The sequence below is a fragment of the Periplaneta americana genome, chromosome 6, assembly GCF_040183065.1.
Source record: "Periplaneta americana isolate PAMFEO1 chromosome 6, P.americana_PAMFEO1_priV1, whole genome shotgun sequence".
Taxonomy (NCBI): domain Eukaryota; kingdom Metazoa; phylum Arthropoda; class Insecta; order Blattodea; family Blattidae; genus Periplaneta; species Periplaneta americana.
The window spans coordinates 141,207,255-141,220,518 of record NC_091122.1 but is presented as its reverse complement, the minus strand read 5'-3'; the positions used below and the strand labels follow the sequence as shown (position 1 = coordinate 141,220,518).

At 34.3% G+C, this 13,264-nt stretch overlaps 1 protein-coding gene across 8 annotated transcripts in view; it reads left to right on the top strand.

Moving 5' to 3' along the window:
• Window positions 1-13,264, top strand: part of U2af50 (U2 small nuclear riboprotein auxiliary factor 50) — a 48,767-nt gene that overhangs the window by 1,085 nt on the left and 34,418 nt on the right. For 2 of the 8 annotated variants that reach the window (XM_069829137.1, XM_069829142.1), the window contains exons 2-7: window positions 1,340-1,493; window positions 6,403-6,515; window positions 8,392-8,519; window positions 10,287-10,403; window positions 10,629-10,767; window positions 11,563-11,642. In XM_069829137.1, coding sequence (XP_069685238.1) covers window positions 1,340-1,493; window positions 6,403-6,515; window positions 8,392-8,519; window positions 10,287-10,403; window positions 10,629-10,767; window positions 11,563-11,642 — 731 coding nt within the window. Of the gene's footprint in view, window positions 1-1,339; window positions 1,494-6,402; window positions 6,516-8,391; window positions 8,520-10,286; window positions 10,404-10,628; window positions 10,774-11,559; window positions 11,643-13,264 lie in introns of all 8 variants that reach the window. The other 6 variants (XM_069829136.1, XM_069829141.1, XM_069829135.1 and 3 more) reach the window with 3 other exon arrangements.

Below are 13,264 nucleotides of genomic sequence, written 5' to 3'. Positions count from 1 at the left end.
TATGTACATAGGCCTATACACACGTTCACACAATGATAATTTGTTGAAAGACATTACCTAAATACACAATAATCACTATACTTTGTACACTTCAAGAGTCAAGACTTTTGTGACACACTTGTGACTACAGCGAATGCCATATGACGACTGAGGATTTACTACGCCGCACCTCCAACAGCCCGCGCATCGCAGACCGCACAGGCAGCGGGCCTTCAGTAACACGCCGTTTTCTCGCCTCACGTCATAAAAATGTCTCTGTATAAAATTATATCGAATCAGAAGAAAAACTAGCCCATAATCTTAAAGAATGGCTCACGTCCTATAGTATGCGCAGTCGACACTTGTAAAGAGCTTAGCTGCACCAGTCTTTAAGATTTTCTCACATTTTCACACGAAATCATCACGTAATCCATTGATACCACTATTACGTTGTACTGCGCGGGAAAACGCTCCTTTCTTTTGGCTAGGGTAAGTTTATGTACCTTTCTTCCAAAAACCGTATAAGTTATACAAAGCCTGAACAAACCACGCACCTAATCCGTCACATCTTCGACCTTACAAAAACACTGCTATTTATTTTTCCAGACATATCAGACAAATATATATTTGTAAAGTTATACCATGTCTGTTTCATTTCATCATGAAATAACGCAATGCAAATCAAATATCAGTGTCGTATTTGGTGCATATTGAGCATTCCATGTTAAGAAAAAAGTATTGGTTTTATGGGCCTTGCGTAGTAGCCTACATTGTAGAAGCTGTGTGGTAGGTAGGTATTTCTATGGCAACTGGTCATTTGATGGTGCTCAGTGCTTTTTTCTTAACGTGGAATCCTCTTAGTGAGATCGAAGATTCAATCATTTTTAAAATTGTCGGTTGACATTGTAGGGAGAAATATGAAATGGTTTTAAAAACTGTTCAAGTATTATTTAAAATGTTGTAAATATTAGATAACAGAAGGGAAAGAGAATAGTGCTGAAATAAAATTCAAGCTTTGTAAAACACTATTTTTATATTCTGTATCTGCTTTCCATAGCTGTCCATTTCAGTCGATTAACATCTTTCTCTCTGTCTGTGTCAATTCCAGGCTTGTTTATAATTATGCTGTCTGATCAACCAATTGGTGGAATATCTAGTTTTTACTTCAAATGAATTTTTTTGTTACATTGGCAGCATTTCATAATGTAATTTCATATACATATGCATTAATACTATGTCAATAACTTGCTCGAATTCATGTAAATATAAAGTGTCTTGATTTTCTGTAGTGTATTGCATGCTAGACTGCTTTACTTCGTTTTTCTTCATATTGTATACACTTCATATGATTTTATTTCAGATCGAGACAGGGATAAGGATCGTGATCGAGACAAAGACCGACGACGCAGATCACGTTCAAGAGAACACAGGAAACGATCACGGTCACGTAGTCGTGATAAGCGATCTAGATCAAGAAGTAGAGATAGACGTAGAGATAAAAGAAGTAGATCTGGGTATGTTTTGAATTTCTGTGACTTATGGAAAAAGAAAAGGAAGCTGTAGATAGCATTGAAGTTTAAGGATAAATTACTCACTTCCACATTGGAACATAAAATGACAAAAAACACAACACTTTCTATAATATCTAATGTACAGAATGTGGTGATCAATCCACTCCTTTGAATTTTTTTTTTTCATATGTAACACAATGTATGGTATGTTTAGTTAATCATTTGGGGATTCTTTTACTATGGGTCATTCCATGTCAATTCATCCAGACCATGTCACCCACTGTTTAAAATTTTGCTGAAACTTTGCATATGTGTTACATATCTCAGTGAATGGTTTCCTTTAAAATTGTATTGAAATCCGTGAAGTTGTTGAAGCAGAAAATAGTATTGTTATGTAGTCGCATGTCAGCAGTTGAAAAAATTACAAATAACAGCACAGTTGGATTTTTATTAAACTTGGCCTATAACTGAGATTTATATAGTGGGTTATAAAAATTGCACATTTAATATGCTCTTACCATTTTGTAGGATTTCTTTTTGCGTTTATTGGAAATTAATTTTTTTTCCAAAGTGTCACATCTCAGAAAATGCTAAAAATTATGCATAGTAATGAGAGTACAGTGCTGTATCTGTAGACAAAAGTTTATAATGGGGAAATGATAACTTACTTTTTGGCAAAGAAATATAGAAGTGTAAGGCATAACATTTCTCAAAATGTGAACAAAATACAGCGTTTTACAACAGACGATTTGACCTCAATTCTCTTGTAAGAATCTTGCTTTAAAGTATGGGTTCTTCCTGTGGCTGTGTTGACATCAATTTGTCACAAAATGTTTGAAAACGGAAGTTCACAACTGTCATTGTCGGGCCAATAAAATTATGGAGAGAATCCATGTGGATGCATTAATTTTATCATAGCATCACCTTCGTCATAATTAACTTTTTCAATAAAACCCACATGCCACAAAGATTCATGCACACAAACAAAATAAGAATTTTCCTTGAAATTTGGATTCACAACAGGTTTAAATATGTCAAATATACACTGTAGTCCATATCAGAACTTAATTGTTTTGCTCCAATTTCATATGTAGACATAGGCACAAATTGCTGCATAATAGTTTTTGCATTTTCAAAATGTTCAGATTATTTCGGACTTTTCCTCTTTTGTGACAAAAAACACAGTAATCTTCTTGAGATTCTCCTTACAAAAGTTGAACACTTGTGATGCAGTGGTTATTTCTTCATTAAATGGCCTTTGTAAACTGACTTTGGTAATCCTCCTTTTCAAAGTACCCCAATTCCATCACAAGGAGATTTTTCATGGCTAGCAGCAAAAAATGACCGTTTACATTTAATATCAAAGTCTGCTTCAATATTATATATATATATTTAATGAAATTCTTGCGGTTCTTGTTACTGAGCAGCACAACCATCTGAGAAGTATTCTACAATTTTAACATGTGAAAGAGAGAGAGATCTGTTTCGAAGAAATTGATTATGATCCATGTCATCAGAAATTAGGCACAAGTCTTTCATCTTTCTTGTAATATACCACTGCAGCATGAAGTGTACAGTACAGCTACTTGTGTTCCAATGAAAGCTTTGGGCCTCGTCTTGAATTACAAAACTGTAGTTTTCACTGAAATCCAATAAAATGATAGCTGATTTATTATTCAGATTCTCTCTTAACATTTTCAAGTAAGAAAAGTGTGCTTTTGCTATAAATGAATGTGGAATGAATTTCTCAATTTTCTGTATTAGTAAATCACAAAAATTCAGAGAAGGTGCTTAATTCAACAACCATATTCACTCTATCTGTTGGAACCCATTGTCTGTACTGGATTGGTTCATCAGGATCAAAGTTATCTGAGAATTGTTGTTGGATGTGTTTTTAAGGACAGGATTGCTAAGGCACTTTTCACAAAGACGTATCATGCAAATTCTGTTGTGTGTGTTATTAAATTGATCATGTTAAGCTCCTTTTATATGAACACTTTCCAGAAGCAACTAAACATTCTGGTGGATTGTACATGTGCATCTGAGGATCCTGCAAGCACACACTCTTAAGGTCTGAGGATTGCAAATTTAGATAAATTTATCTTGTGAGGGAATGTTGTCTTGAACAAAGAATGTAGCTCTGACAGATTACTTAAAACAAGCCATTTTCGTTTATAAACATTTTTACTTATGCTTACTTTGTCTTTCATTCTGGGTATTATTCTTGAATTTTCATCATCCAAGTAAAAATCAGTCACTTGGTTGTCTCTTATGATAGCTTCTTTCCTTTCTTTAGTGTTAGAATATCTTTCTCAGTCACAAGTGCACGTGCCTGGCATATCATATACTACAAAATTTCACTAACTTTATTTCTAGGCCACGACTGTTATCAGTGTGAGTAGTTGAATTCCTTGATGGATGTTGACATGTTTAATTTTATTTTTAATTTGCCCCATCAAAATGTTGTGCTTTCTCTTTCATGTTCTCTTCTGTTGTCTCCAGTTCTGGTTCGGTTGCTGATTCAGTATCATAAATTTTACTGATTTTAGTTCGAAGTGCTTGTGCTGCTGATTGAACCTTTTATTTAGCTGCAAGCGATCAGCTGTAACTAGGATCTGAGTGCAATTGTGTAGGGAATACGTCGAACTAGTGTTCAATCTGCTTGGTGATTCTTGAATCAAATCTGTGGCCTCAGTAACTTCTTCAACAGAAGAAAACGATGATGTGTTTTGAGTTGTGAGTGTGCTACGAACTTCACACAAGCATTTCCTACACATTCGACAGAACTTTTTCCCAGGAGTCATAGCATCCACTGTCTCTTAATTCCCTTGCTTCTTTCAACGTTATTTCATGTAGGACTGATATATATATATATATATATATATATATATATATATATATATATATATATATATGTCTTACCGTCCTCATGGAATAATCAAGACTATATTATGTAGCCAACATGTTGATACCTATTATTGGAGAAAAATTTGTTCCGGCACCGGGGATCGAACCGAGGACCTCTCAACTTTGCGTGCTGAGCGCCATTTCCATCTGCACTATGTAGGGCCCTGATTCATGGCGCCAGCTGAACTCTCCTCCTTTGTATCATGTGCTCCTGCATACATGACTCACATGTCTAAAATGCAGGTAGTAGCCATTGATGATACAAAGGAGGAGAGTTCGGCCGGAGCCTTGAATTGGGTCCCGGCATAGCTCAGATGGAAAGAGTGCTCAACATGCAAAGCTGAGAAGTCTTGAGTTCGATTCCCGGTGCCGGAAGGAATTCTTCCATAATAAGGTGTGTGTGTGTGTGCGCGCGCGCGTGTGTTTTTTTTAACCCAACCCTAACATACCTAGTGTGGTGCATTAGGATTATTCTCATTGGAGAGTTAATAATAATATACTAGACATTAGAAATCCTGGAATTCAATCTCTGGTAGGTCGTAAGAGATTTGAGATTAGCAAACTAGAAGGCAGATTTTCAACACTCATCTGCCAAATTTGATTGGTTCAATAAATTACCTTTTAAGGTAAGCATTCACTACATCGTATCGCACTGCTCGTACGAATCGCATGCAACAGATATTTTAAGTGCAGTGCGTTCACTGTAACGGCTTCACCTCATCGCCTCATCGGATTCCCCTATCAGCTGTTTAAAACATGACGTTGTACGATATTCACATTACTGAAAGCAAAGGAGTTGAGGTTAGGTCTATTAATTACGACTGTTAGCAAATAAGAATTTGTAATTGCTTCATGCGTCTTAACTGAAGAGGAAGAAACGAAAGAAATATTGGTTACATAATATATTTGCAAGAAATGACTTGATTACTGTAATGGGAACGCCTCAAATTATATAATTCTTCGCAATTTTCTACACGCGAAATAAGTTTTCCATCTGCCATTTTGGCGCGACACTGAACATGGCACAATATAATAGTAACAGTTGACCAATTAAAATTGATTTATTAAAGAAGGCCATAATCGCACGCATCGGAAAAGTTGCCCATCTGAGAAACCTGGACGGATTTGCCGATAGGCGATGCATCTGATACGATGTAGTGAACGCGGTTACATAACAATTACAGCAAAGATAGTCTTTTTCCGATGTGTGCGATACGATGTAGTGAACGCTTACCTTTAACCTCCGTAGTATCTTTTGCGATTGTGCCATTGTTAGCTCTTGCATGTGGAAAGAGAAGGATTTTTATTTCACAATATGTAATATTAAATTATTTAAATATGCAGTTTTACCATGTCCTGAAGAGAAGAATAAACTTTCTGTATTATGTTATAAATTTGCAACATATCTCTAAGTATGGCTATGAATTTATTTGTAGCATTTTTTTTCGCAATTTAAGTTTTTGTACATTTAACACAAAAAATAATAATTACTGAAATTTGTTCCAAATTACATACAACTTAGCCTACCGGTATATTGTCTTTTAGGAATTAATACATTATATAATGTTTTTCAGATTTATTATAGTATTATATGTATATATATGGGAAGAGACCATGAACATGCTGGCATGAGACTGTAATGTATCCACTAGGGTCCAACACGTGAAGGACATGATGATGATATATATATATATATATATATATGTGTGACAAGTTCTGTATATTTATAACAGTTTTATGATACACTGTTCTCTCATTTGACATACAGTTCTGATTTCATGCCATTTGATTAGGATATTTTAGAATCTTTCAGAAACAATAAGTAAAGAAAATAATTGTGGAATATTTGGAAATTGTCACAAATACGTCCAAACTTCCAACTCATGTTGTTGAATTCGTCATTACATGGGAGATAGGTTTGCGTAAAGAATGTAGAAACTATCTAAAAATCTTTTTATACAGAAAAAGTGTTGTAATATTGAAACTTTGTTCTTGATTGTTTCAGATCCCCAGGAAAAAAGGATAAGCGTTCCAGGAGGAGAAAACCATCATTATACTGGGATGTACCTCCTCCGGGATTTGAACATATTACTCCTCTACAATATAAAGCAATGCAAGGTATGTTGAAGTTCCCGTGTTTTTTTACGTACTGTAATTACGCTATGTTGTGTGTATGCATGCCTGTGCTTTCCATATGAAATTGGATACCCCATGTTTAAAATTTGCAACCAGTAATAAATTTCATCTTCATATTTATGTACAGTAGGCTGATTTTATCTACTGCTTTATGTATTATTCTGCCACTACACTGCTAGACCAGATTCTGCTAGCAGCAATATGCTGCTGCTGAGCTTACATGTTCAGTACAAGATTGTTTCTGTCACTAAGACTAGACTTAAACATAATCTGATGTAAACAAAAACATGAGAAAATCTGAACACCCAAAATAAGAAACATATCGTAACCATAAGGAATAATTTTTTTTTTGAGTCCTTAACCCTTCTGTACTCGCGTAGGGGACTCTTGTCAACCAGCGTGTTTCTTTTCATTGTTGTATTTCCTAGAAAGGGTTTGCTATGGTGAGGCTTTAGGTACCTTCAAAACCAAGCTCACATATTAAACATTCTTTAGTTTTAGTCTTGAAGTTGTTTGTATAACTTGTGTAGCTAAGGTTTCATTCTTCTGCATGACAATTGTCAACCACGCGCCTTTTTACGTTATGGTTACTGCAAAGTTTCGGTAAATGTTCATTATCACTTTGTGAGTTATATACTATATTTTTAGGGATAATTTGTTCTATTGAACTTCAAAGGATTGTAGATCTATGTTTATTAAATTCCTTCAGAGATTAGAAGGCATTCTCAAGTATTACTGGGAATTTAAGACTTCACTACGCCAGTCCTAGAGCAAAGGAATAGATCTAGGGGCCATTGTTACCAATTTGGTAGGTCTCAATACAAAGCGACTAGAAATTGTGTGTGAAATGTTCAAAACGGACATGTGCCGACCGTTTGAGGGCTATCTGTGTAAATTACTTGTAAATAGGTACTGTTAAGACATGTCTGCAGAAAGCATTTAGGAAGAAACACTTTTCAAGGAAAATAGGACAATAGGACACATGATATTCAGATGATATTATATAGAAAGATTTTCATAACAAAGCAAGGATTATAAACGTGTTTCCAGTGTTAAGTTTGTAGGTAAATGTAAAAGTATTTGAAATTTACACATAAATAATTATCTATTAATTATAAATAAATTGCACAGGATAGGGACCAGTGGCGGGCTTATGTGAGCGCAGCAATGAACCTGTGGGTTCCTTAAAAGGCATTTGTAAGTAAATTATAAATAAATTAATTCTGTTTCAAAACTGTTTTTATGTTTATTTATAAATAAACTGTGTATACTCAATAGTAACATATTTATGTAATGATTCATATTGAAAAGAATGTTCAAATTCATTCTCTAAAGCAAGAATATAACATGGGTGACAGCTGTTCCCCACGTGACTGAATACGTTAGGGAAACGTATGCGAGTACTGAAGGGTTAAATGGTAATGTCAGTTAATGGAATGAATATTGTCGAAAAGAGTTGATTGTATGTTGTTCTTGAGGCTGCAAGTTTTGTTTACATCAGGTGTGACAAACTCATATGGGTCACAGGCGTTTACCATATCACTGTACCTGTTGTGGACTGTGTATGATGTATGGACCTTGCCATTAATAAGCATAAAAATGTTTAATTACTAAGTTGTTTGTTGCTGATCCATAAGCTTTTAAAACTTGCAGAATTGTTGTTTCCTGTCTACTATTATGCTTACTCTATCTTTATGAATTTCAGATTTCTTCCTAGTTTGCTCTTGATTATTTTTAAATTGTGCTATTTCACGAAGTAATATTATGACACATTTATACTGTCTTCATTGTAATTTTACTGACTTGGAAAGTGTTTTATTAATTTTTGTGTAATATATTTTGTTGAAATGTATTTCAGCTGCTGGCCAGATTCCAGCAAACATTGTTGCAGACACTCCTCAGGCTGCTGTACCTGTTGTTGGTTCCACAATAACAAGGCAAGCCCGGCGACTATATGTTGGCAACATTCCATTTGGAGTTACAGAGGTAACATAAAATACGTTTTAGTAAGTTATTGTGAGTTTTGTCACTGGACATGAAACCTGTATCATTTTTGAAGGGACTAGGAGGAAAGAACGACTTATGCTTGTTGTAGCCTTTCTTTGTGCCTTATGGAACCCTTGAATTTCTTAAGTCACTACTCTCCTTTGTAAGTCTTAACTAGATCAAATATTGCAGTGAGCTGCTTCACCCCATGTCCTTTACTTAGTGCTGCACATGATTAATGTCTGGAATGGTTGTTTGTGCACTTTCAATTGGATATTTCTGGTTACCTTCAATTGATCCCGCAACAAATTTCCTACGGACAACACAGCAGGTTGTATATGTGCTATGGCGTAGAGGTACACTTTCCACCGAGCATTCTTTTAATCGGATCATGTAGTGATTCGAATCTGCTAACATCAGAGCATTTTTTTAATAAGTGTATAATTTTTGTTTATTCTCTCATTTTTTGGCTGTCTTTCCTTCCCCCACGTCCCCCTTAAAATGCTACCTTAGCTGATAGATTTTTTTTTTTTTTTCCTACATTTCAGATTTGTAGCATGTGTGGAGGGGTTTGTTAGTTTCATGTTATTGATCAAATTAATGGCGAAATCTACAGCAAAAGTAAAGTTTTTCAGTAGTTAATGTAAACATTTATAGTTCTCCTGGAAACACTCGTTTATTAACAAATAGTTACTGACAATTAGTCTAATCAATTTAGTTTAATGTACAGTATACTATTTTTGCACAGCAAAATCTCAACAACAAAATTCCATATATTGAGATTGTATTGGTTGACAGAGCGAACATTCGTATCTGTGGCAATTGGAATTATATGCAGCTACATCATTGACACTAGGACAGTCTGCATTGAATCATTGTAACACTGATTGCCGTGTTTCAGCTATCAGTCGTAAATGATTTCACTAGTCTGTTAACAAGTACTAATAATGTATGTGGTCTACAAATATCGTGCAGTAAACGATCTATTTTACATAATCAAGCTAGAAGCTTAGTTTATAATTTAATAAAGTATTGTGATAAATAAGGAAAAGAGAAAAGTACAATATTTATTCCTTTACGACAAGCTACACATCTCGTGTGTATCTTGATAGTTGGGTGATGTCAGTGGACGTTAGAAATAAAGTATTAACTGGCGCTCGTATATGGCAACTATAAACTTCTGATATAACTGATGTGTTGGTAGCTGAAGTGTATTCACTATTGCTCAAGATATACCGCAAGATATGTACAAACTGTGCAGGGGCTATGATTAAAGTAAAATAAAAAGGCAATATACAGAATTACAGAATACCGAAAAAAAAGACAATATACAGAATTCGGAAAAAGGACAAGTATGTGCAGAAGAAACGGACATGAGTATCCAATGTTAAGAAAAAGAAAAGCAACAAGTTCAATTAATTCCAGGTGGTGGCACTTCACATTTTTTAGACTATTTGAAGCAGACGCATCCTCGTGAACTTGAAAATAGGACAGGCAATAATGTTGGACAGCAGCCCGAGCATTCAGCATGCTCACCAAACAGTGTCAAACTTTCTCTTACTGAATTGAAAATCGTAGAATGTGCTACTAGAAACTGATGTAGTTAATTAAATTTTCATGTGTTAATTTGTAGTTTCAAGGGTGACATTTCCCCACACAAACGTTTGGTATTTATGTCGTGGTATCTGTTAACACATTCTAGGAAAACAGAATTCAGTTTATGCATAAGTAGTTTTACAATTATTTTATTTCAATTGTTTATTGCAGGAAGAAATGATGGAGTTTTTCAACCAACAAATGCATCTTTCTGGTCTAGCTCAAGCAGCAGGAAACCCTGTATTGGCTTGTCAGATAAACCTAGACAAGAACTTTGCTTTCTTAGAGGTATGTATCTGGACCTACATGTTTGTGTTGCAGTGTATATTTTTTATGTTCTATCGAAAAAATAAGAGTGTCTTATTCTATGTGACTAGTGAATAGTACATGTTTCGTTACAAACAGTTAAGAGAAAATTATTGCATGTAAAGCAAATAGTATAAACACTGGATATATAAATTTAAAAATATTATGTAATGCTATCAATTTCATTCAGGTTACTTTGTTTTCCAGTTCCGTTCAATAGATGAAACAACGCAGGCAATGGCATTTGATGGTATCAACTTCAAAGGCCAGAGTTTAAAAATAAGAAGACCTCATGACTACCAACCCATGCCAGGAATGTCAGAAAACCCATCAGTGAATGTTCCTGGTATGTGTAAGTTACTGTTCGTTTTCACAATTTTTTTTAATGCTGTTATAGATCTGTGTTGTTTACGACTGTTATTCTGAAACTTGCAGATTGTAAGATGCTAAATTGTTACTGTAAACATTTGATCAAATAACAATTTTAAATTGTTTACATATCTTTTTACACTTTGAAATGTGGTTTTAGTGACTATTGATGTGCTTGTGATATCAGGATTATTACATTTTTATACTGTTTTCTTAAAAAATAATACAGTGAATTTTGACAATGAAGTTTATATTTATTTTTACACATGCAAGCATTAGGGGTGATCAGTTGATCACAAACAAACAATTAAAAGAAAATGGTATTATATAATTAGAACTTTTGCCATGTACAATTTGAATACTAACAAATTCATCATTTATCTGTATCTGTTTTATTTGAATATGTATTATATTTATTTTTTTAACTCTGTGAAGTTGTTGCATTAGTGCACAATTTTAGTGAAGTTGTATATCTAGTTGTAGGCATGAGGAGACAACTGTGAGAAACATAGTGTATGTACGAATGGACAGATGGCTTCATTGTCAAGAGTCCAGCATTAGAAAACCATATCACAATGGCATACACGTAGAGATGAAACATTAGTTGAATACCAAAAAGTTATATTATTTTAGTCTCCTATTTTAGTTTCATGAATTTATTGAAGCAAAAATATTTTCTAAGTAATTTTAATTTTACTATTATATTTTGAACCATTCAGTTTTTTAGACGGTCCTTTGCCACTAAGCGGTTGTCTTGTTTATTGCTTAGCAGGCGTGATCAGCACGGTAGTCCCAGATTCACCACACAAGATCTTCATTGGTGGCCTCCCGAACTACCTCAACGAAGACCAGGTGAGCCAACACAGTCTTGTCAGCATCACATCACAGTACAGGTTTGAACCATTGTCTGGACACTCTAACCTGATCTTAATTTTCCATACAAGACTAAATCATTACCATTTTGTATTCATATGCTAATTCGGTTTTGACATTTGAAAACAACTGAACGTGTCTACAATGAAACCCTTTTCGAAGTAAAACCATAAATGATTATTTGCTAATTACTTTTTTTTTAATCTGAGGATTCTTATGAGAATTATGTAATTGGGATGATGTAGCATTTAACGAAATGTGTTAATCTTCCATTTGCTCTTTTTTCTTTTTGAGACAGTTTCTGTAAGTACAAGCATATATTATGTAAGTATTTACATTTTTCTCTTTGAACAGGGTAATTCCATTATTCATCACCACCACCACCACCACTACTTTTAACTCCGATCCTACTCAGGTCATCCATCACTCCTTCCAACCATCTCAGCTTTGGTCGTCCACTTTTTCTTCCCTCTGGTTTGCAGTCCACTATCCCATTCTTCTCACGTGTCCAACCCACCTCAATCTTGAGACTTTAATAGCTCTTATAATATCAGGTGATTTGTTAAGTTCATGTAACTCCTGATTATATCTTATTTGCCATTCTACATTTTCTTGCACTGAACCAAAATATCTTCCAAGATCATCCTTTGAAATGTAATTAGATGTGATATGTCGGCCTGAAACAAAGTCCATGGTTCAGAGCTGTATATCACAATAGGTCTTATAAGTGTTTTATATAGCCTGCATTTAGTTGCTCGAGTAAGTAATTTTGATTTAAAATGTTTCTGAAGTTCATAGTAACACTTTTTGGCATTCTTTATTCTTCCGTTAATTTTCTCCAGGATATTGTTAGAGGCAGTGACCAAAGATCTGAAGTATACAGATCTATGTACTCTTACAAATTTGTAGTTACTTATTTGAATATATGGCACAGCTGGCAGTTGTTAATTCCATCTATTAGGTTGTGATAATCACCTTCATTCGCCTTCTCACTTCCTAGTATAATTTTGGTGTTAGAGTAATTTTTCCCATAGGAAAAGAACCCAGTTGGATCTCCGGGCAGGGACTACTTTGGGAAGAGGAGTTGAAAAGTTCTCAATAATATCAGTATACTTGTTTTACTACATATAGAGACACTGTTCTACAGAGCAGTGGTTTTTAAATTATACTGTGAATCTGCAGATGAAAAGTTCGATAAACTTCACAGAAAAATTTGTATAATAACAATCTTGAAATTTGCATACTCATTGTTTTGTCACATTGTATTGAATTATATATTCTATTGTTATAATACCTAATTCTAGAGCTGTTAATACTGACAATATCAATTTAACATCTTTAGAACACTGTACACTGATGAAAGATGTGTAGTTACAAAAATCAAATTACTTCACTTGTGCATATCCAAACATACATTAACTATAAATGCTTTTAATACTTCTCTTCATAGATCATATATAAGCTTTGGATGATGTGGTTCCAGATCCTCTTAAAACGAGTTACCTCCAGAAGCATGAAAGAAGTGATTTAAATATAATAATATTCATTTAATAGATATCAAAGAAAATGAAAGATTCTAACATTTTCAGGCCAATTCTACA